Source organism: Felis catus, chromosome A3 (assembly GCF_018350175.1).
Source record: "Felis catus isolate Fca126 chromosome A3, F.catus_Fca126_mat1.0, whole genome shotgun sequence".
NCBI classification, from domain to species: domain Eukaryota; kingdom Metazoa; phylum Chordata; class Mammalia; order Carnivora; family Felidae; genus Felis; species Felis catus.
Genome location: NC_058370.1, coordinates 6,477,776 through 6,500,707, shown reverse-complemented (window position 1 = coordinate 6,500,707; position 22,932 = coordinate 6,477,776). Strand labels below are relative to the sequence as shown.

Here is a 22,932-nt window from a genome sequence, read left to right as displayed (position 1 = left end):
TCAGAAGTTTGCCAAGGTGGTGGGAACAGTTCAAACTGGACCAGGTGTGAAGTCTACATTTTTTCTAAGAGACTTGAGTCTGGATTCTGCCTCAGTCACATCACTGCATGACCTTAAACAAGTTCATCCATCCTTTTTTGCTTTCTTTCAAATATATGCAAGAATCAATCATCCAGTAAAACAATGGTTGCCAGGTCCCCAGGGTACAGGGGACTGAGGAGTGACCACCAATGGGTATGGGTTTTCTTTCTAGGGCAATGAAATATTCTCAAATTAGAGAATGGTGATGATTGCACAACCTGAATATACTAAAAGACACTGAATTGTACTCTTTAGAAGGATGAATTTTGTGGTATGTGAATTATATCTTAATAAAGCTTTAATTTTTTAATTCAATGTCAGCAGCACAGTACAATGAGTTTGCATGTAGCCATCACCCAGATTCCCCAATTTGCTACTCATAGCCAATCTTATCTATACCTCTATCCACTTTCCCCTCTCTTGAGTTATTTTGAAGCAAATCTTGAATTTTTATCCATAAATATCTCCGTATATATCTGTGAAGGATAAGGACTTAAAAAAATTTTTTTTAACATTTATTTATTTTTGAGAGAGAGAGAGAGAGAGACAGAGCACGAGCGGGGGAGGGGCAGAGAGAGACAGAGACACAGAATCAGAAGCAGGCTCCAGGCTCCGAGCTGTCAGCACAGAGCCCAACGCAGGGCTCGAACCCACAAACTGCGAGATCGTGATCTGAGCCAAAGTCGGACGCTCAACCGACTGAGCCACCCAGGCGCCCCTGGGACTTTTTGAAACAGAATCATAACATAATAACATCTAAATATACATGGAAGCACCAAGTTTAGGTTAACAGATTCCCACCCTGGAGACACGAACCTCAGCCTTAGCTCAGTAGTGCCTCTATGTTCCTTACTCGAGATGCTGCCCAGCCCGTGCCCATCAGCACAGAGGCGCAGGTAGGGCCAGAAGAAAGCAGGGGCGAAGAGGCACACCCAAGAAAAATGCCCAGATTCACATTCAACCACACGGAAATCATCTGCCATTTTGTAGAGCCTTTGCCTTACAAATACGACTAGCTATATGCATTGCGAGAGTACTGTGTTAACGATTTCTTTGTCTTACCTACAAATAATAAGATAAAGTCCTTCTGCTAGTCCAGGCTGTCATTCATAACTTCAGCCCTTATGACTCATTCCTCTTTCCTCTGAATCTGCTTGCTTTCCTTAAATGGAACTTGCTAATTCCATCTCTCTCTTTTTTTTTTTTTTTTTTTTTTTGCATATTCATGGTGTTACAGCTAGGAACACTCTACCCTGATCTGCCCCCACCTCTCACATCTTGCCTTCCCCATGAAGACTTCCCTAAATTACTCCCCATCCTCCCGTCTCTGCCTTCCCCTCCTGGGATCTCCGCCTTGAACTTGTCGCTAAGTCAGTTCGTCCTCACTCTGCGGGGTCACTGTTCCCTCCCTGTGATCTGCTCCCATCTGCAACGCGTCAGTTACTCGGCCCCAGAAGTTAACTTCCAACAACGATGCCAATTTAAAACATGGATTGTCTAGGCCAGAAATCAGTCGGCCGTGTCCACAAGTAAACCCTTCCTGGTGCTCAGACTCGTGAGGACTGACTGCTCAGCAGTGGGTGCCACGCAGACCAGGCAGTGAGCGCAGCACTTGCAGGAAGGTAGCAGTGGGAGACACCACCCGTCGGAGGTGCTACCTGAGGCAGGCTCGGAAGAACGGGTGCCAGTCTGTTTAAATGAAGTAACAACGTGAATGTGCCCCGCAAGGAGTCTGCCTCCCTGTATATGTCTTCCCTCAACGTTGAGGAGGAATTCAGGGACAGTAGAAAGACCGAGCAAGCAGTGTTGAGCTGCACGAATTAGCGGTGTGGCTTCAAGTTCAGACGGTGGGTGGATGAGATTTCAGAGATAATAGAATTGTACTGAGAGGTGCTCAGCACGGCCCTGGTACAGAGTCAGCACCCAGGAGATGTTCACGGTGAAGCTTTGTGAGCAAAGACCAGGAGGTGGGGTGGGTATGGGGTGAGAGCACGGAGGACTGTGCCTCCGAGGAGAGATGTGCTGGGACCAGGTCCTTTAAGGCATTCCCCTTGACTTGTTTTCTCCCGGCTGTTCGCAGGACAAGTTTAGGAAGCAGGAAGAAAGAAACAGCCACCATGGTCACAAATTTGTCCTAGTGGCCTCTCATCAGGAAAACGAGCTTGGTGTGTCAGGTGGGAGTTGTTCACAGTGTTTGTGGGACGAGAATGCAGAGCGTTCCTACACCGAGCTTTGAAAGTAGGAACTTCACCCTACAAAGCAGAAGAGTATTTTTTTTCTTCGTTTGTGGTTTCACACAGCAAATGTGTGACACTCTCTACTTATAGACCAAATGAGATGCCAGGCATCGAAGAGTGAGTGTGGCCTGGATTTCTGGCCCCTCTCCGTCAGCCCTTTCATTTTATTCTTATCGCGCTTTGCAGAAAGTTTGCCTGCTGGGAGAATCGTTGTGACAATTTCCCGTGTTGTCAGATAGCTCCATAGAATTCAGTTTCTGAGAACCAGCCCAAGGCATGCAGTGACATTGCATAATCCCTCCTCTGAAGCCAGAGATATCAGCCGGAGAGCTCACGGGAGCTGTTTCACACCAGCATGAAGGGAGCAGAGATCATGGATGGCACGCCCAGGGTGAGTGACGGGGGGCCGTTCGGATGGGCAGTTCACCAAACAACCAGTTATGGTTAAGGACAATGACTGACTTTAGTTCCAAGTTTCTGATGAAGTCGAAGGGTGAATACTAGTAACATGTAGGTTGGAGATGGAGAAGCTTACTAGAAGTCTAAGTGTGGAAAAGAGGGGTGCTCCAAAGCCCCTGACCAGTTGGATTCAGAGATGGATGAGAGTTACTTCTCGCAGAAACCAGTTCCTGGGGTTGAGAACACAATCCATCCCGTTGTGTCCGCTCAGCTTCCAAACAGCTTTCCCAGCAAGATGCGGGTCTTGGCCTCAGCTCACCCTGACCTCCCCTCTCCCTGGACCCTGCAAACACTTAGTGTCACTCCCAGGTTGATTCTGTGCTCCTTCCCAAGAGCAGAGTCCAGATCTGGCTTCAGCCTCCCCTGCTGAGTCCACAGGGGGCATTCTGCATGCCATTTCCCGGTAATTTTTGTACTGGTATGTGCGAGTGGGGCTCAGGTCTGTGGCATGAATCAAAAAAGATTCGCTGCCTAGAACGCTGTAATGGCTGCTTAAAAAGAAAAATGGCTCAGACGCAAAGAAAATAAAGCTCAGGGATTATCTTGCTAGACCTTTTTTAAACCTTCAGTCGTGCGGGAAAGAAAATGAAACAATTACTAAATGGGAAGCTTGTTTATATGAATTAAATATATGCTATTGATTATTAAAGTAATACTAATGTATGTCACTAGTGGAATTTATGGCTGAATAACCCATGACCGCCTCTCTTGTATGGATCGTGTGTAAATATCAAAGCTACCCTAGAATTTTGTGCCCACTTTTTTTTTCTTTGAAAAATGTTTAAACCATTGGAAAACTGGCGGGGCGGGGGGGAAGTAATTCAGTAAACCCCTGTATATCCTTCACCAAGATTCACTGATTCCTGGCATTTTGTCACATTTGTCTGCATCTATTTGTGTATATTTACACACACACACACACACACTTTGTTGTTGCTGTTGCTAAGCCATTTGAAAACAAATTGTAGGCATAATGACCCTTCACCCCCCCTCCCAAAACATCAACATGTGTCCCCTAAAAACAAGGACGTTCTTCTACACAACTCCAATATGATCACACACAAGAAAATTTAATGTTGAGTTAATAATGTCCTTCTAACAATCAGTCCACATAAAGGCAGTAAGCGCGAGGGCGAGAACTCAGGTCTTCAACTCCTAGTCCACAGGCAACCTCGGCAGAGTCCCCCTCGGTACTCTTGGGTACCCCTACAGAACGGTCGACGCCCACGGGAGATAATACACTGTTTAAAAGGCTTTATACAAATGGGAGCAGTAACTGATCCATTGTCGAGCTTCTTGCCTTTCACAATTAACAATACGTATTAGAGTTCCATTTGTTGTAGCACAGTTGATCTCCTTGATTATTGTTCATTAATTCTCTTTGAGCAAAGGGTCACACAATGCTGTCAGGGGTCATAGCACGTAAGCGGTTCTCTGCTTTGGTGCATTTTGCTTTGAAGCACCTTCCTGTTCAGCCAAGGGGACCCAGAGCACCTCTCTCTCGTACCTTGAAGGTGGCCTGGGGACAGTGGGTGGTGACCAGCGATTGCCCTGTCACGCCGTCCCGTGGGGCTGCTGCTTTTTGTCACCCGATGGTTTCATGTCGGTAGAGCATTCACCTTTGTGTAGTCGTCTGCTTTTCATGAGGTTTTCCTTAATGTCTTATAAAACCAAGAGAAAACTGAAAACTGAACTTGCTGATACTAGTGATAAGAAATGCTGGGCTCACACAGTACGGTTGCAACAGACGTAGAAGTCCTCATGTGTGGCAAAGTGGTCCGTCTAACGCCTCATCTGTTGACTTACTGGACTGTAGCTGATTGATTCCCTGTTCAACTCCATTCAAGAAAGTCAAGTCTAAAAGACAGGGTGCATGAGTGATTTTATTACATGTCAATCTTTGTTTGGGATTCTGGGCAGTTTCAAAAAGTGCCTTATTTATGAAAATGGAGCCTGCATGTACTTTAGCGATGCAGTCCCATTTGTTACAAATTGTGTTGACTTATGAATATGCATGTGTGTGTGCACATGTGTGCAGATGAATACACACCATTAGAAGTGACGTTGAAATTAGCACCTTTGTCTCACTGGGGTACATGTCCAGGAACTGAAGGAGAATCGCAGAGTCAGATAAGCATGGTATTTGTTTTCCTTCGCTTTCTGAGAATTTCTGAAATGGTGTTCTATTTTATTATTTTTTTAATGTTAATTTTGGAAAGAGAGAGAGAGCGAGCGCAAGTCAGGGAGGGGCAGAGAGAGGGAGACAGAGGATCCCGGGTGGTCTCGGCACTGATGACAGAGAGCCTGATGCAGGGCTCAAACTCACCAACCTCAAGATCATGACCTGAGCTGAAGTCAGATGCTTAACCAAGTGAGCCACCCTGAAATTCTATTTTAAACCTACTTTCTGAAAGTATTTTCTCTACAAGCTGCACTTTCTCTCTTTCGTAAACGTGACGGCGTGCTCACTTGCTTTTCTGAAGGGAGTTTTCAAACAAGTGTCTTTCCCCTCATTACTAAAGGGTGGATGTCCAGAGAATTGATCAAAATAATATTTATGTTTTAAGCACATTTAAATACTCTCAGATATTCTTAACAGTTCATATTCAGCCTCGATTAAAGAGCAAACACCCTCTGGCTGCCTTATATCCCAATCCTGGGGGTAGTGGTCGTAGAGCCCCTCCAGGAGGGTCGTGGTAAAGACTTAGAGGTAAAGGCACCAAAATTCTTGGACTCTGACAGACCCAACGGCGATGTGTCTCCTACGGGCGCAGACTACACTTACTTCAGGGCTTCTGGGCAAGAACACTCAGGACCTCGGGACCTTGTTTGTGGGTGGGGAGCAATCACAGGTTCTCCTTGTGCCTTTAGCACCTCTGAATGGGAAGTAAGACATTTTAACTCAGTCTTTGTGGAAGAAGGGCAAGTGGGAATGTATGTGGAGAACTTACCGTGGCCACGAGGCGTGCCTGACCCCCTCCCCACAGCCCCCCACCACACTGCCCGCCCCTTCCCCTGCCTGGGAACATTCATGTAGGGGGGTTGGGTCCCGTGGGTCCTCCCCACCAGCATCTTCCACACTCACTCACTCGCTCACTCACACGCTTGCTCAAGGCCTTTCTGGACCGCCCATCCAATCGCCTCCCACACCTTCCCTGGTCTTTCTCATTCTCCGCCTCGTCTTCATTTATCAACATCTGACATCATCTTTCTCAATCGTTTGTCCCTTTTATCATCATGTGTCTTGCCCTCCGGAGAGTCAGCTCCTCCAGGGACAGAGCTGGGCTTCCTGATTCAGGGCTGCGTCTCCAGTGCTACGGCAGTGCCTGCGCTTAGTAGGTGCCCAATAAACACCTGGAGTGTGTGTGAGTGAATGGGAGGTCACAGAGAGTGCAGATGGAGCTCTTGTGACATCGCCCTGCCCTGCCACAAGGTCAGACACGGCACTTCCTAGTCGTCACACCCCTGGGAACCGAGGCTGCCCGGCTCTAAGCTCCCTAACCCCTACCTGGCCCCGACCCGAGCCACTCAGCCTAGATTCTCGGGAACTGGCCCCCTTCCAGCTCCCATGGTCAGATGTTGCCTTAGATCTAAACCTTTGCAGCTGAGGTCAAGGTCGCAAGGACCCATGGCCTCCCTCTGACCTTGTGCAGCAATTCCATTGCTTCACCTGCCCCACAAAACAAAAGAGCCCAGACACCACGGCCAGCTTGAAAACACAATTCACTGCTCATTGATTAGCCATCCATCCGGCATGCAGTTATTGGACCCTGGGGTTCAGATGATCAACACATTGCTGATATTTTAGTGGAGTCAGAAAATTAGTAAATGAGTAAATGGACACCATGATTTCAGATGGTGACGACTGCCATGAAGAAAAATAAAACAAGGTGATCTGACAGAGGTGATGGACAGAAAGGGCCTCTCTGGAGTCCTGAATGATGACAGAAGCATTCAGGGCAGAAGAAACAGCAAATGCAAAGGCCCTGTGGCAGGAATGAATTCAGCATCGTGCAGTATCCACAGAAAGGCCAGTGTTGTTGGAACAGAAGGACCAAGGGAAAGAGTGGGCAGAAATGAGATCAACGGGGTAAGCAGGATCCCATTCACATAGGACCTTGTCAGTCCTGTAAGAACTTCGAAGTGCATTCTAACTGCAAAGGAAGCCACTGGCCTATTTAAAGCAGGAGATGACATGGTCCGGTTTATGTTTTAAGAGATCACTCTGGCTGCTACGCAACAAAGGGAATGTTGGCAGGGAAAAGCAGAAGGAGGGGGATAAATCAGGGGACCAGGGTGGTGGCCTCTCTTTCCATTTTATTTATTTATTTAAAAAAAATTTTTTTAACATTGATTTATCTTTGAGAGACAGAGAGAGGCAGAGCATGAGCAGGGGAGGGGGAGAGAGAGAGATAGAATCTGAAGCCGGCTCCAGGCTCTGAGCCGTCAGCACAGATCCCGACGTGGGGCTCGAACTCACAAACCGCGAGATTGTGACCTGAGCCAAAGTTGGACGCTCAACCAACTGAGCCACCCAGGCGCCCCCCCCCCTTTTATTTTTTAATTTATTTTTTAACACTTATTTAACTCTTAACATTTTAGATGCCACCTTGGTGTTCTCAATGGACACGGACGAGAATCACTTGCCCTGCCTTTCAGAAAAAAAAAAAAAAAAAACAAAGAGAGAGAAACTTTTGACATTTGAAACTGGCAGGAGATGTAAACAGAAAGAACAGTAAATAAAGGTGTAAATGGTTTTATTGAACTACATGTGCTATACACACACCTTTTTCTTTTTTTGGAAACTGACGTTTGTTTTCTACCAACCCTATTTCCATTTTCTGTTGAGACAATATACCTTTCATTCATCCAACAAATATCGAGTGCCCACTTTGCGCCAGGCACCATTCTAAATGCCACAAAGAACACAAATGTCTAGGTCCCTTTCTCAATAAAATAAACTGTCATTTCAGTTAATAAAAATGTAATAGAAAATAGAATACATAATATAACATGTAATATAAAAATAGAATAGAATATAATAACACTATATTATCACTCCTGTTTAAAAACATTTATTCTCTTAATGTTTTATTTGCTATAGAGCTCACTACTAAAAAAAAAAAAAAATAAGAACTAAACAGAATACCATCACGATCCCAGAATTTACCAGACTATTCGAAGGAAAGTGGCCTACATGGTAATCGAATGGGGAAGCAGCCGTAGAAACAGAACATGGTCATTTTGGAAATAGAATGACTAAGGGAGGAAATGACAAGTTCTTGGAGAGGAAATAACTTCAAAGGAGGAAGGTGGGGGGCTGGTAGAAAATATGCCGTACAAGTGATATTCGACTGTCCCAGCATGAGCTGTGAAAAAGGGGAAATAAATAGTTTAGGAACCCTTTCCAAATGTATGCTCATAAGCCATCTGTGTATTCGACTGGGGGACCCTGTGTCCACACCATGAGGACAGAGCCAGTGGCAAGAAGGCCATACGTCCCGCACCTGCAACAGCAGCTCGGCTTATGGATTACTGAACACACAGAATTGTTCTTTTTTTCCTTTAAAGTGTTGCTTCTCCTGAGAATCAAGAGCAGCTTGTGTGACGCGCCCATCACAGGCAGTCTGTCATTTGGGGAGAAGGGCAAACAAGCAATGAGATGAGAAAGCAGTAGGGGCCTTCCTCCCTCGGAGACGTTTGCCCTCTGGTTAACGAAAAGCCCAAAGGGCTTTGTGGGATGTTCCCTCCGCTTCAGAATTTCAACTCGCTCCGAGGTTGAAAGAACGCGAGAGTCAGTTACAGATGGCGAGTACTTGAAGTTGCTTTTTTCCTCCGCGAATGTTGCCCAGAGTGAGGAGATCAACAAGCACTGTGAGATCAAGGGCCAGTTACACACACCTGTCTCTAACGTTCTGCGTACTCTCCTAAGACTTTTTTTTAATTAAAAAACTTTTTTAAATTTTTTAAATGTGTATTTATTTTCGAGACAGAGAGAGAGAGAGAGAGAGCAGGAGTGGTGGAGAGGCAGAGAGAGGGGGAGACACAGAATCCAAAGCAGGCTCCAGTCTCTGAGCTGTCAGCACAGAGCCCGACGTGGGGCTCGAACCCGTGAACTGTGAGACCGTGACCTGAGCCTAAGTCGGCCGTTTAACTGACTGAGCCACCCAGGCACCCCTTAAGTTTATTTATTGAGAGAGAGGAAGAGAGAGAGAGAGAGTGAGCACAAGCGGGGGAGGGCAGAGAGAGAGAATCCCAAGCAGGCCCCATGCTGTCAGCGAGGAGCCCGACGAGGGGCTCGAACTCATGAACTGTGAGATTATGCCCTGAGCTGAAACCAAGAGTGGGACACTTAACCCACTGAGCCACCCAGGTGCCCCTAGATAATGCATTTTAATGTGCATCAGAAAAAACTAAGAGGGGCGCCTGGGTGGCTCAGTCGGTTAAGCACCTGACTTTGGCTCAGGTCTGGATCTCACGGTTCGTGGGTTCAAGCTCCGCATCAGGCTCTGTGCTGACCGCTCAGAGCCTGGAACCTGCTTCAGATTCTGTCTCCCCCTCTCTCCCTCTGCCCCTGCCCTGCTCATGCTCTGTCTCTCTCTGACTCAAAAATAAAGAAACATTTTCAAAAATTAAAAAAGAAAAACTAAGACTAGTTCATTGAACGTAATTCTATAGGTAATATTGCTTAGAGAGAGTTGTTTTTAATCGGCTTAATTTAACACGTGACTTGAGTAAAAATCTATACTGGTGGCCCATGGATATGACGTGCTGTGAACAGGCGCGAGGCCGAAGGAGTGCAGCCTTAGACGAAGCTTCCTCCTCATCCGAGGTCGTACAGTCGCTGGGGACCAATCGAACAGCACAAAACACCTTTTGTATCTCCCCTGCCTTTCCTCTTCGTTTCCCTCCAAAAAAAGAGAGAAAGGAGGAGGAGAGGAAAGGAAGCTAAGAAGGAAAGGACCCTACCTGTGATGTTCTTGCCCCCGCCCTCCTTCCTGGGGTGAGAGAGAAGTATAAGGAAAGAAATCAATGCAGGGGGCGAGGTGTTGCAGCCACTCGGGAACGCTGCACGGCCACCACGCTTTCAGGTGAGGTTAGGGAGGCCCCGAGAAGTTCCTAGTTTCTCACTCTCCTCCATCGATGAGCTTCTCACAAGCTGGGACTGAGCCTCAACCACTCCCAGAAGCTGCTTCCAACTTCTCCTTTTTCCAAACTAGGTATTGTAAACGATAAGTCAGGGACATGGCTGGTCAGGAGCGAGCTTGGAGGTGGTGGAGGGGACACGGCCAGGAATACAGATGCCGGATCTCCAGGGCACAACCACCTGTAGAATGCAGTTTGGTACAACATGCACCTGTCTTGGGCCAGATCTCAATTACTACAAGGCTTGGTTGATCAAATGTTGCAGCATTTCAATCCTGAGCTTGGATCGAGGGAACCTCGCGCACCGCTCTCCCCAGCACACGTTATCAAACATACAGTAGGTGCTTAATAAAGAATCGTCTGGGCGCCTGGGTGGTTCAGTCGGTTGAGTGTCCAACTCTTTTTTTTTTTTTTTAAGTTTATTTATTTATTTTGAGAGAGAGGGGGAGAGAGCGTGAGCCGAGGAGGGGCAGAGACATAGGGAGAGATTAAGAATCCATAGGGAGAGAATTAAATTGAGCGTCCGACTTCATCTCAGGTCACAATCTCACGGTCCATGAGTTGGAGCCCCGCGTCAGGCTCTGTGCTGCCAACTCAGAGCCTGGAGCCTGCTCCGGATTCTGTCTCTCCCTCTTTCTCTCTGCTCCTCCCCCGCTCACACTCTGTATCTCTCTCTCTCTCTCTCTCAAAAATAAACATTAAATACAAAACAAAAAAAAGAATCCCAAGCAGGCTCCAATGCAGGGCTCGATCTCACAAACTGCAAGACCATAACCCGAGCTGAAATCAAAATCCAGATGCTTAACTGACCGAGCCACCCAGGCACCCTCCAACTCTTGATTTTGACTCAGGTCATGATCTCATGGTCATGAGATCGAGCCCCACATCAGGCTCTGAGCTGAGTGTGCAGCCTGCTTGAGATTCTCTTTCTGTCTCTCTCTCCCTCTGCCCCTTTCTTCAGCCCACATGCCTCTCTCTCTCTCTAAAATAAAGTAAAATATACCTTAAAAAATAATGATAATTGTCAAATTAATAAAGCACTAACAGTGAGTTCTAATAAGGTTCCCATCAATAGGGGAAGTTGACTCAAACACGTTGATCTGGCCAAGACCCAAACCTATTGGAAAACCACGGTATTCAGACATCAGGGAAGAAAACATTTCACTTCCACCGAGTGGCTTTGGAATTTTTTTCTGGCCACAATCGCTTCCTCAAAGTCTCATTATTGGGCGATGTACGGAAGTCCTGTGATGAGTGGCTTCTTCATCCGAACCATCAGGAAGAATTCGAAGCTGGAGGGGTCAGAGTTCGATGCGTCTACAGAGACATCGCTTATACCTTCGTGCTTGTTCACAGACACCGCCGTCATCCCCGGCCGCCGGGCCATTTTCACGGGCGTTAGGAAGACAAGGAATCATTCTTTAACTTTTTCTTTTTCGCTCATATATCTTCTCATGTCCAAGTTCACCAGGGTTATTCCCTTCTTTGTCCCCGGTGCCTATAGATACACCCGCCATCGTGGCTATTTGCACCCAGAAGGATGGGAGGGAACCAGGGAGCAGATCAAGGGAATGCGTTGGGTGGCCGGCCCCATCCGCACCCAGGGCTGTCGGGTCCAGCCCAGATCTGCTCGCAGGAACAGCTGTGAAAAGAGCACTATTCACGCCCAAGTGTCTTAGACCCACACCTGTCAGCACTCCGGCACAAACTGCTACAGAAGACCCTCCCTTCCCAAGCGGCTTCTGCCGGTGTTTTCCAGGACACGGAATGGTCACCTTTAAACACAATCTCCTTAAAGGATCAAGATGAGAGTGAATGTGAGTATCTGAGTTTCTCTCTGCTGGCCTCCATTTCTTTGCAACTCTAACCATGCGAAGGGGGCCGTGACGTGTTATTTCAAATGTTCCCCCCAAGTTAGGGAAGCCCGGAAGGACGGTCCTCCGATAGCTGTCGCACCGGTGGGAGTAACTGAAAGGTGCTCTGTGTCCCGTGTTTTGAAACCAGAAAGAGAGAATTTACATTTTGTTTAAAAAGCTGTATTCTGCTCGGTTAATTTTTTTAAGCTTCCGTGTTCCTCTAAATATAAAGGTAATGGGGGGGGGGGGGAGAAGCGCGTTTCGGTATCTCGCGTTCAGTTAAATGACCTCGGATCCCTTTCTCCACATCCTGGAACCTCTTCATTCGAGAACTTGTCCGCTTGTACAGAGGGGTTGCTGGGGCCGAAGCTCGCTGATTTCCCTGGCCTCCCCGGCAGACAACAGCAGCTTCTCCTCAGCCTTCTCTCCTTTACCCACTTGGCTAAGTCTTTAAAAACCAGCTCCAAGAGAATCAACCGTTCCTTATGTCGCAGGATGATGCAAGAAATCACTCAGCTGTCACTTCATTAAAAAAACAAGCAAACAAAAAAAGCCCGAATGTTTCCGAGACCGGAATGCAGATGACTGAACCAGAGCTGTCTCGGGCTCTACGATACCACAAATGAATTCTCTCACTACATTAGGCATGACAAGTGGAAGGATATTATTAACTGGGCGCCGTTGCAAATCTCAGGGCAAGTTCTGATTACGAAATGCACCATTTTGCTATCTTCCGTGACTCTTAGTTCCCTAAACCTGGCAGAACTGTACTTGGAAACGTAAACGTTGCTGTGGAAAGCTATTGAAATCCATGAGGGAAGACAAAAGTTAAGGCAACAGCCTCTTTCTTGGACAATTGTTTCAAAGATGGATTCTTTTTTTTTTTTTTTAAGTTCATTTATTTATTTTGAGAGGGGGAGAGAGAGAGCACAAGCAGGGGAGGGGCAGAGAGAGAGGGCAGGGGGGAGAGAGAATCCCAAGCAGGCTCTTGGTTTACAAAATTCTAACTGTACCGAGGGGCGTGGGTTGCAAGCATGTTTTCCTTTAATCCCAAACCTCTATAATTTCCTGGGCTCTGGTTCCTCCGGCCAGAGGGAAAGCCCCAACCAACAACTTATGTCATCTTCCAGAAAGATGCTATCCTCACAACAGCATAAATGGGGACATACCGTATGCACAGTTGGTCATCCTGATTAAATTAATACTGCATTTTGGAGATTGTTCCATTTCAACTCACATACACTCTACCTCATTATTTTTAATAGCTGTAGAGTATTCCATTATAAAAGTGTATCATTATGTACCAGTAATGACAGTCAAGCTATTTCCTAAATTTTTTTTAAGTTTATTTATTTATCTTGAGAGACGGAGGGTGAGCAGGGGACGGGCAGAGAGAGAGAGAAAGGGAGAAAGAGAATCCCAAGCAGGCTCCCTGCTGTCAGCATGGAGCCTGACGTGGGGCTCGATCCCACGAACCGTGAGATCATGACCTGAGCGGAAATCAAGAGTCGAACGCTTAACCGACTGAGCCACCCAGGTGCCCCTAGGCTATTTTCTGAATTCTTAGGGCAGGATCTAATTCTGATAAATGGCCACACAACTTACACAACTGAGTTAAAATGTAGTTATCAGCTTACCATTCCTCTCCCCGGGGCACACTCTGTCATTCGCTGCTCTGTGAAAATGCACATGCCAACTGGTGGAGTCGGTACCAAGCTCTGCGATTTGTGGGCCAAAAGGGCAGACTCCAGGGTCAAAACTGCCTGTGTTCCATTCTTGGTTCTGTTCCTTGCCCTCTGAGCAACCTTACGCTACTCAATCACCCTCTCTGTGCCTTAGTTTTCCCATCTCTCCAACACTAATCGCGGTAACTGCTTCATGGGACGGTGAATATCAAGGGAGATCATCAAAGCTAATTACTTATTGCAGCGCCTGGCGCAGGTGTTGAAAAAGTGTCGGCTACCCCATCTATGAGCCATTGGCTAAGTCGTAAACTATGACAATAACAAGATGCCTGACTCAATATGCGTCCAGAAGATGAAAGGGGAGGGGGCGCCTGGGTGGCTCGGGCGGTTTAGCAGTTAAGCATCCGACTTGGACCCAGGTCATGATCTCACGGTCCTCAAGTTCAGGCCCCGGGTCGGGCTCTGTGCTGACAGCCCAGAACCTGGAGTCTGTTTAGGATTCTGTGTCTTCCTCTCTCTCTGCCTCTCCCCTGCTCGCACTCTGTCTCCTTCGAAAATAAATAAACATTAAAAAAGAAGAAGAAGATTGAAGGGGATTTTTTTCTTTGATCAATTACAGGAAATTACTATTGGCTGACACGCCATGTGTAAGAAGAAGGCTGCATTGTTGTGTAGGGTTTGCAAACTGGGAATCCTTTCCAGACCATCTCTGCTGTAACTTCTTACGAGCCTGTCCTACCCTCTGTCCTCTTTCCAGAGGTTACCTCACAGAATGCTGTCGCCCATCAACACCTCTCACAGGAGTATCATGAAGATACTTTGTTTCTTCCTCAGGATTGTCCTTCTTCCCTTTTTGGAGGGTGTGGGTGGGAAAATGGAGGTGGTAAGGGGATTTTGCTTACGCTCTTGGAAACTTTTTTTTTTTTTTAACATAAGCGCTTTTAAAAATGATGGAAAATAAACAGGCACAAACCAACCCACAGCCCCGGTTCTCTCTGCTTTGATCTCTCCCAGCCTGTCTGTGTAGTTACATAGTGTGAAACACTTCCGTTTCATCCAAGGAGAGACGGTTGTCTCTAACAAGGATCAAAGCGCTTTGCTCTGCTCTGGGTCTACGTCTGAGTTTCCGAGTCTGGGCTCAGCTGCGCTGTAAAGATATACAAGAGAAACTTTCACTGATGTGAAAGTCAAAGCTCCCACATCCAGGGAAAGCCTTTGTGAACTTCAGGGATTCATACTTTCCATATGTCAAAAGCTTTGAAATATATACACTGTATGCTTTTTTAAAGAGATTGTGGTTTATGTGTTACTATGCTCTCCGGATCCTCAGAGGGGAAGTAGGAACAATTCTGCCACCTTCTCCTAAAGAATTCTTGGAAACAAGTCATAGAACCTATGAGACAGAAGCTAAAATGCTAAATGTGGACATTTTTCAAAGAAGGATTTTAGTAGAAGACAGGTGCCCATCTTACGAGCAATGAGGTTCTATGACATTGTAAGAGCAGGGGTCCGTCACTCGCTGCTCAGGGTTCCTGCCTCATGTACCGTCTCTATCGTTGTGTGGGGCACTCACTTATTTATTGCTTCCTGCTGTGAGCTGGTGACCTTGTGGTACGATTTATGTTCCCAAGGGAATGATGATATGCCGGCTACTTTGAAAGAAACCATCTCGGGGTCTCTTGTATCCCCCGGCTGTGAACTTTTTAATTTTAGGAATACAGGAGTCCAGAGGGTGGGGATAGCGCTTGTATCAGCTGTGATGCTGATCTGACCCTTGTGAGGGGGGTGGGGAGGAGGAGGCAAGCAGGAAAGGACAGAGAGACAGAGTCTCAAGTTGCGAGCAGGTGGCTGTTAGTCTTGGCTATAACATAACCGGGCAGGGTGGGGGGCAGGGGTGATTCAGGGCAGATCACCTGTTAAGAGGAGCCCTGCGCTGAGTCAAAATGCTCTAGCCTCCTGCCCATTAACTTTGGCTTTGCAAAGGAAAACAGTGTGGGGCCTCTAAGACCCCAGCAGCGGGCTGGACTCAGCCCCAGAGCGTGTCATGTGGCCCAAGAATTTATATTCTAAAATCTGTGTGAGCGTGCCAGTCTCCAGCACTCGGCCTGCCTCACTCACACCCACTCCTGCGATCATGCGAGCCTGCTGCAGCCTAGGGATGTCTTTCAAGCATCTTCTTCTGAAAGTACATGCATGTAGACTTTAGCGGATCAGAGCAAGAGGTTGACTTGGATTTGGAGAGGCCATTCGGGCTCAGGAGTCAGGCACACTTGAGTTTGACTCCCCTCTGCCACCGCGGGCTGCTGGGTGACCTGAGGCAGGTCATGTGATCTCTCCCGGTCTCAGGCACACGCCGCTCTGAAATGAGGTAAACCCGAAGACAGCATCTCCCAGGGTCCCCCGTCCTGCCCTAGCGCTCCGAGTTTCTGCCGCTTCGCTCTTCCAAGCGAACTAAAGAAAATAAAAATGGAGAGCAGAGCAGAAAGGCAAGCCGGGCTCTTGCAGGGTCTCAAGCTGGGTCCGCCTTCCTGGTCCAGAGAGTGATGAACGGTGAAGAAGCGTAGAAATGAAGCTTCAGCAGGTGGCATCTCTGTAGGCTCATCTCAACCGGTTCCGCTTAGACTGGTTGCTGCTGCTGCTGCCTCTCTATGCCTCTGCAGAAGACAGAAAGTACGAGCACCAACTGTCTCCATCTGCTTCTTATTTTCCCCGGCCCATTCTGCGTCCCTCCTCCCTTCTCCGGCACTTGTGATCCTGCCCTGTTTTCAAGACTCGCCTCAAAGACCGCCTGCCATCCTTCACTACCTCCTCCCTACCGCTATCCTAAATCCAGCCTGCCCCCCATCTCCCACCCAGACTGGGTGACTGGCTTCCATGAGGCTCTTTGGCCTCCCCGTAGCCCCCCACCAATCCCTTTCACCCAGCAAGCAGATATATAGGCAGCAGCCAATAGGGAATCAAGCCCCACATCCCTTGTTTACTTCTCTCCAGCCAGTTCATCTTTCAGTTCCTCCGACCCACCACACACACACACACACACACACACACACACACACACACTCCGTCACTCCAGCCCTCACACATTTCTCTTCCCCTGCCTCGATGATCGTCCCCCCCCCCCCGTCGAGATCTAACTCCTACCCACCCCCAGAGCACGCCCCCCTTTCTCCCTACCCCAATAATATTTCTCACCACTTCCTGTATTTTCCATCATTGCCCTTAAGAGAAGTAGAAACCCTGTATTGATTTCTGGGAAAATCGGATGGGAGTTGATCTCCTCTGCTGCAACGTGCGTTGGTGTAAGATCAGGCTCTGCTCTGTGTCCAGCAGAGCCCTGGGCGTATAGTAAATGCTTAACACAATCTTCGCGAACAAATGCACGAATGCCTGAACGAACAACATCCCAGATTTCTCCAGTTGTAGCTAACTACTGTCCCAGCTCATTGACGATTCAACATAGATTAACGCATTGCATCTGGCAGCTGTGGGAAGGTCTCCCAGAAAGGGAATCGTATTCTCTGCCTTTTTGTTTCTTTCTTCCAAGTGCACATTCATTTTCCTTGCCCCTCTTCCAGCTGCCGCACGAAGAAGGGCATTTGACGGAAATACCCCTTTTGGAGACTAGTTAGCACCGTTTCTTCCACGGCTCGCAGGATCCGACTCCCAGCGTGCCCACGGGGAACAAAAATATAAACATATGTCCTCCTTCATGTCTTAAATATCTACGCAAACGTTTCCAAATTCACACCCTATTTAAAAAACACCCTGTGAGTGGCCCCAGAGATGATCGCGTTGGTTGTTAGGTTGCCTTCGCTGAGCTGACGGTTGTTTCCATGCCTTGTCCGTAAAGAGCTTGGCACGGCACCAGGAACACAGGTGTGGGACAAGTGTTTGTTGCTATTTCTTCCTCTCCCCCCACTGCCAGCCTGCCCGAACAAAGTCCGGCTTGCCCTGTCTGGATTCCTTCTTCAGAGCGCCTGCAACATCAGCGTCTCAGTCGTGCGTGGGTGCAGAGAAGGAGGCTAGCCTTCCATGGGTGGGCAGGGATGCCTCGGCAGGAGGTGACTTTTGAGCGGAGGCCTGAAGGAGGAGCCAGCCATGCAAAGATCTGGCGGAAGAGTGTTCTGGGCAGGAGGCATAGCAAGGGCAAAGGTCCTGAGGTGGACGTAAGCTTAGCGCATCTGGGAGAAGTAAGAAACCAACGTGGCCGAAGGAAAATTAATGGATGGAGAGGGGGGCTAGGGGGGCGATCAGGCAGAGAGTGTAGGTTTTGTTCCAAGTGTATGTCTAAGCAATTGGAGGTTTTGAAACCGGAAACCAACATGATCTGATTGGTGTATGTAAATATTTATGCGTATAAATGTCTGGAGAATGGATTGTAAGGGGAATGCGCAGTAATAGATGTGAGGAGAGCAGTTAGAGGCTAAGTGACCTTAGACGAGTCATTTCACCTCCCTGAGCCTCGCCACCTCTGAGGCTTCTAAGATTTCAGTGATATGACTGCAGTTCCCCCAACACAGAATAAGGCCCCATTCAATATAGTGCACGGTTTTCTTTTTAAAAAACATTTATTTTTGAGAGAGAGAGAGAACCCACAAGCGGGGTGGGGGGTGCAGAAAGAGAGGGGAGCGGAGGATCCAAAGCCAGCTCCCCACCGTCAGCACAGAGCCCGATGCGGAGCTTGAACTTGGGAACCTTGAGGTCATGATCTGAGCTAAAGTCAGACACTTAACCGACTGAGCCTCCCAGGCGCCCCGATATAGTCTACTGTTTTCTAGGTGAAGAAAGACCCCCCAAGGTTCCTCTCTGGTGTTTAATCCTTCCTTTGGAACAGAAACTTTGATACGCTTTGTTATTCAAACTCTGAGACATCAGTGGATTGCATGAGGTGTCCAGAGACATCCCTGCCAATTGTAACGAAACCTCGCGCAGAAGGGCATCCTGGGAGGTTACATCCCGTAAGGTACGCGCGTTTGCAGACGGCAGGCTGGAAGCATGAAGTAAACCTTGTCTCCGGAATTAGACCGGGGCTGTCCATCGTGGACCGCCGTGGGTGCCCGTGGGTGGGTGATCATACAAGCCCCCTGTGCTCTGGAAGATCATCCACTGCCTTTCACAATAGGCAAGTGCATCAACCACGCTGATGCCAGTCGGGACACTCCCCAGCAGCTGCCCAAACGCAGCAACTGCTCCGTCTGGACATACACACCATCTTCTTTCCAGACAGACGCGAGCACGTCTCAGACGACCAGCTTTCTCTTTTCCGGACGCATCAGGCGGGTTTCATGAGATTGTGATGATGGGTTAGAGACTGTGTTGTTGCTGTTGTTGTTTTTCTTGCCAGTGTGGACAGTTGAAGTATAATTTTCAGAAAGGTAAAATCATGACCCTCATGAAAACATAAAACGAACTCCTGTCAAAGGTTTCATTAAACGGATTAATGAATGAGAGAACCACTAGAATGTGAAAACTAGGTCAAAGAGCATTTGAGAATCTAGGTATTTGTAGGCAATTTAATAAAGGAATATTAAGGGGTGCCTGCCTGGGTGGCTCGGTTGAGTGTCCAGTCTCGGCTCCGGTCGTGATCTCACGGTTCGTGAGTTCGAGCCCCGCGTCAGGGTCTCTGCTGTCCCTGCGGAGCCCGCTCCGGGTCCTCTGTCGCCCTCTCTCTTTGCCCCTCCCCGGCACGCGCGCTCTCTCTCTCTCTTTCAAAAACAAACACTTTTTAAAAAATAAAGGAATACTAAGAAGGGATTGCAGGGCTCCTTCTAAATCCGGTGAAAGTCTGACAAAGTGTTACACCGCAAACTTTCAAGATCTTTTCTTGCCATACAGAGATGATTCGCCTCTTTAGGAAAAAAATCTACAAAGTAGCACGGAGCTTCACTCAGTCCTGGCCTTTAATCCATCCTCTTTATGAGGCTCTAAAACTGTGTTCCCTCTAAATGCTTCATCTCTGCCAGCTTCTCCGAGCTGAGCACCCACATTCACTGGAAATGCGCTTAGAACACATTTGCGGGACAGGAATTGAATGTGCAGATTAGCTAGGTCCTGCGGCCCATTTTCTGGACCTCTCAGTGGTCGTTTTCACCGAAAGCCGCCTGAGGGGCTGGGCAGAGAGTCACGGAGAGCATCCTTTTTGACCCTACTCTAGACAGAAACAGGGACTCTCATCTTGGTGCTGTCTCTCTATCTCCCGAAGACTTGAACACAGGCACATTACACTACTCGTCCTCATCTACCCACTAACTCAACAAGTAGACGATGAGCACCTACCATGGGCCAGAAGCCGGGGATGCGGTGAGAGCCAGGGAGGTGCGCTCTCTTGGAGCCTGTGCCCGGACACAGACGCCAAATAGATGATCACCGACTTAATGAATTACATGTGAAGGTTGTCAGTACGGACCTGGAAACGCATTGAGCAAAAAAAAAATGGAGAGAACTAGGTGGGTCTGGGAGAGTCTGAGCGTGAAGAAATCCTTCGGCGAGGAAGAGACGTCTAAGATGCGTCTAGAAAGATGAGCGGGTCTCACTGGGCACAAAGCTGCTGACTATTTGGGGTGGAGGGTGTAGCCTGTGTGAAGGACTCAGGCCCCATGAAGGGTGGGGTATGTGGGGCGATGAGGAACTGATACCCTGAGCCTTGGAAATGTAGGCGAGAGTGGAATTGCGTAGGGCCCTGAGGGTTTGGGCAGAGTTGGGGCTACAGGGGAGCCCCAGGAGGCTCACAGAGCGGACCATCCCATGACCAAAACTGGTATCCCCGAACTCAAGCATGGGGAATGGTGCTGTACCTCGTGAACATTGAGCCAAGGTTGGCTGCGCTTGGGAAGGAATAAGTGACCGGCTAAGGGGACACTGCATGGGTCTCACCCCCAGAAGGCAAGCGGTGTTTATTAGCCCTAACTGGGCTCTCTGCTTTTCAGTGTCACCCTGTAAACTCACTCTGCCTCCAACCGGTGGGATTTGCACCATCCCTCTCAGGTGAGCGTTTCGGTTCACACGGATGGGAGAGGAGACGCCCACGGGCAGGGATGCCCTTCACAACACACAGGCCCGTAACGCTGCAGAACCATGTTCCCTCCTTTAAAAATGAGTTGGAGGGGCGCCTGGGTGGCTCAGTCTGTTAAGCATCTGACTTCGGCTCAGGGCATGATCTCGTGGTTTGTGAGTTCCAGCCCTGCGTCAGGCTCTGTACTGATGGCTCGGAGCCTGGAGCCCGCTTCGGATTCTGTGTCTCCCTCTCTCTCTGCCCCTCGCCCGCTCGCACTCTGTCTCTCTCTCAAAAATAAGTAAACATTTACAAGATTTTTTTAATTAAAAAAATAAGTTGGAGCACCTGGGTAGGCTCAGTTGGTTGAGCGTCCCGCCTCGGCGCAGGTCATGATCTCACAGTTCCTGAGTTTGAGCCCCTCGCTGGGCTCTCTGCTGTCAGTGTAGAACCCGCTTCAGATCTTCTGTCCCCCTCTCTTTCTACCCCTTCCCTGCTTGTGCTCTCTCTCTCTCTCTCTCTCAAAGACAATAAATCTTTGAAAAATAAATTTTAAAGGAAACGAGTTAATGGTGGAGTGTAGCAGGGAGGTGACCCCTTCCCAAGTTATCCACTCACAGGGGCAGGAAGGCTGTAGCCAGTTCTCTAGTTTTCAGTAGTCTGGGCATTTCCAAGAATGTGTTACAAAAACATTTCAAGTTTCCATGACAAAGATTTTAAAACAAACGCAGCAACCAACAAAGAGCTCATGCGCAGGTCATGGGGTTTGAGGAAATGGGCAGTCTCACACCCGGGGGTGGGGGGGTGGGGGGAGTATAAATGGGTCAGCCATGCCTGAGGGCAGTGAGGGAAGGAGGAGCCCCAATGACTGCCCTGCCAACTTCCCATCTAGAAATTTCTCTGGGGAAATAAATAAGGAGGGTTGCAGATATTTAGCTACGAAGATGATCATCTTAGCGTTGTCATAGCTAAAAACTGGAATTAGCTAAAATGTCCCAGAACCTGACGGGACGGCATGATTCGTCCTTACAAGGGAAAGCAGGACTGCTATTTAGAAGGATACTGAACAGGGGCGCCTGGGTGGCTCAGTCAGTTGAGCGTCCAGCTTCAGCTCAGGTCATGATCTCACAGTATGTGGGTTCGAGCCCCGCATCGGGCTCTGTGCTGACAGCTCAGAGCCCGGAGCCTGCTTCGGATTCTGTGTCTCCCTCTCTCTCTGACCTTCCCCTGTTCTGTCTCTATCTGTCAAAAATAAACATTAAAAAAATTAAAAAAAATTTTTTAATGTTTATTTTTGACAGAGAGAGAGAAAGAGAGAGAGAGACAGAGCATGAGCAGGGGAGGGGCAGAGAGAGAGGCTCAACACGGGGCTCGAACTCACAGACCGTGAGATCATGACCTGAGCCGAAGTCGGACCGTCAACCAACTGAGCCACCCAGGTGCCCCTAAAAAATTTTTTTTAATTCAACTGACATGCAATGCCTGGAGAACTCAGTCAATTGAGCATCCGACTCTTGATTCTGGCTCAGGTTATGATCTCACAATTGTGGGATCAAGCCCCCCACATTGGACTCCAGGCTGGATATGGAGCCTACCTGAGATTCTCTCTCTCTCTCTCTCTCTCTCTCTCTCTCTCTCTCCCCCCCCTTCTCTCTCTGCCCCTCTGTCATGTGCTTTCTAAATTAATTAATTAAAGGAAATACGGCTGACTCTAGGTGCATATATATGAACAAATGTGCACAAGATGTCAGGTCATGAACCAAAGAAGTGACAGTGGTTATCTGTGGCAGCCATTTCCATTCCGTTCTATTTGCTTATCACTATTTTATATCCCTCTGTAATGGATTTTTATTTCTTTGCAGTAAGAAGAAAGTTCCATGCACAAAAATTGTTCGTAATCCCCTAGGATCTCAATTGCAGGAGGTTTCACGTGGGACTTCTCAGTGCCTATTTGTCTGCATTCTACTTACTGCTTCTCAGATACATACACATGTCACAGTGTTTCTCTAAATCCATACTGACCTGACTGTGTGTTTAAGGTGATGCTTTTTAGCAGTTGGACATCCAATTCCATTTTTGTAACAGAAAAACTTTATGCAAAAAAAAAAAAAAAGGCCACACTTCTTCACAAACATAATGGGATCGTTGGTCATTTTTGCTTTGTTTTACTTGTAAATTGCATGTACTAGGAGCTAATAAGCATCAAAAGTATAATTAACTAAATTTAATTGAAGAAAGAAAAAAGCACCTGGAAGGATAAATACTTAAAATGGTATGAAAAGTTACCTCTGAGTGGCGAGATTATGGGTAATTTTCACAGATTTCTTTTTTTCTTCTCTGTATTTCCCAATTTCTCTGTGTTAAATGTGCACTAATATAGCAACAGGTGACTCCATTAAGCCCCACAGAAACAAGTCGCCTTCATTTAATTCGGCAGAAAGTTCAAATAAGAAGGAGGTTTGCTTACCCATTGCTGC

General features: G+C 47.8%; 1 protein-coding gene across 1 annotated transcript in view; it reads left to right on the top strand.

Annotated features, from left to right (window-relative positions):
- The first annotated feature begins 744 nt into the window (after positions 1-744).
- CASS4 (Cas scaffold protein family member 4) overlaps positions 745-22,932 on the top strand; it is a 38,166-nt gene continuing 15,978 nt past the window's right edge. Inside the window, exon 1 of the mRNA XM_011280758.4 lies at positions 745-2,709. Within this exon, the coding sequence (XP_011279060.3) occupies positions 2,674-2,709 (36 nt within the window). The 5' untranslated portion in view covers positions 745-2,673. The remainder of the gene's footprint in view (positions 2,710-22,932) is intronic.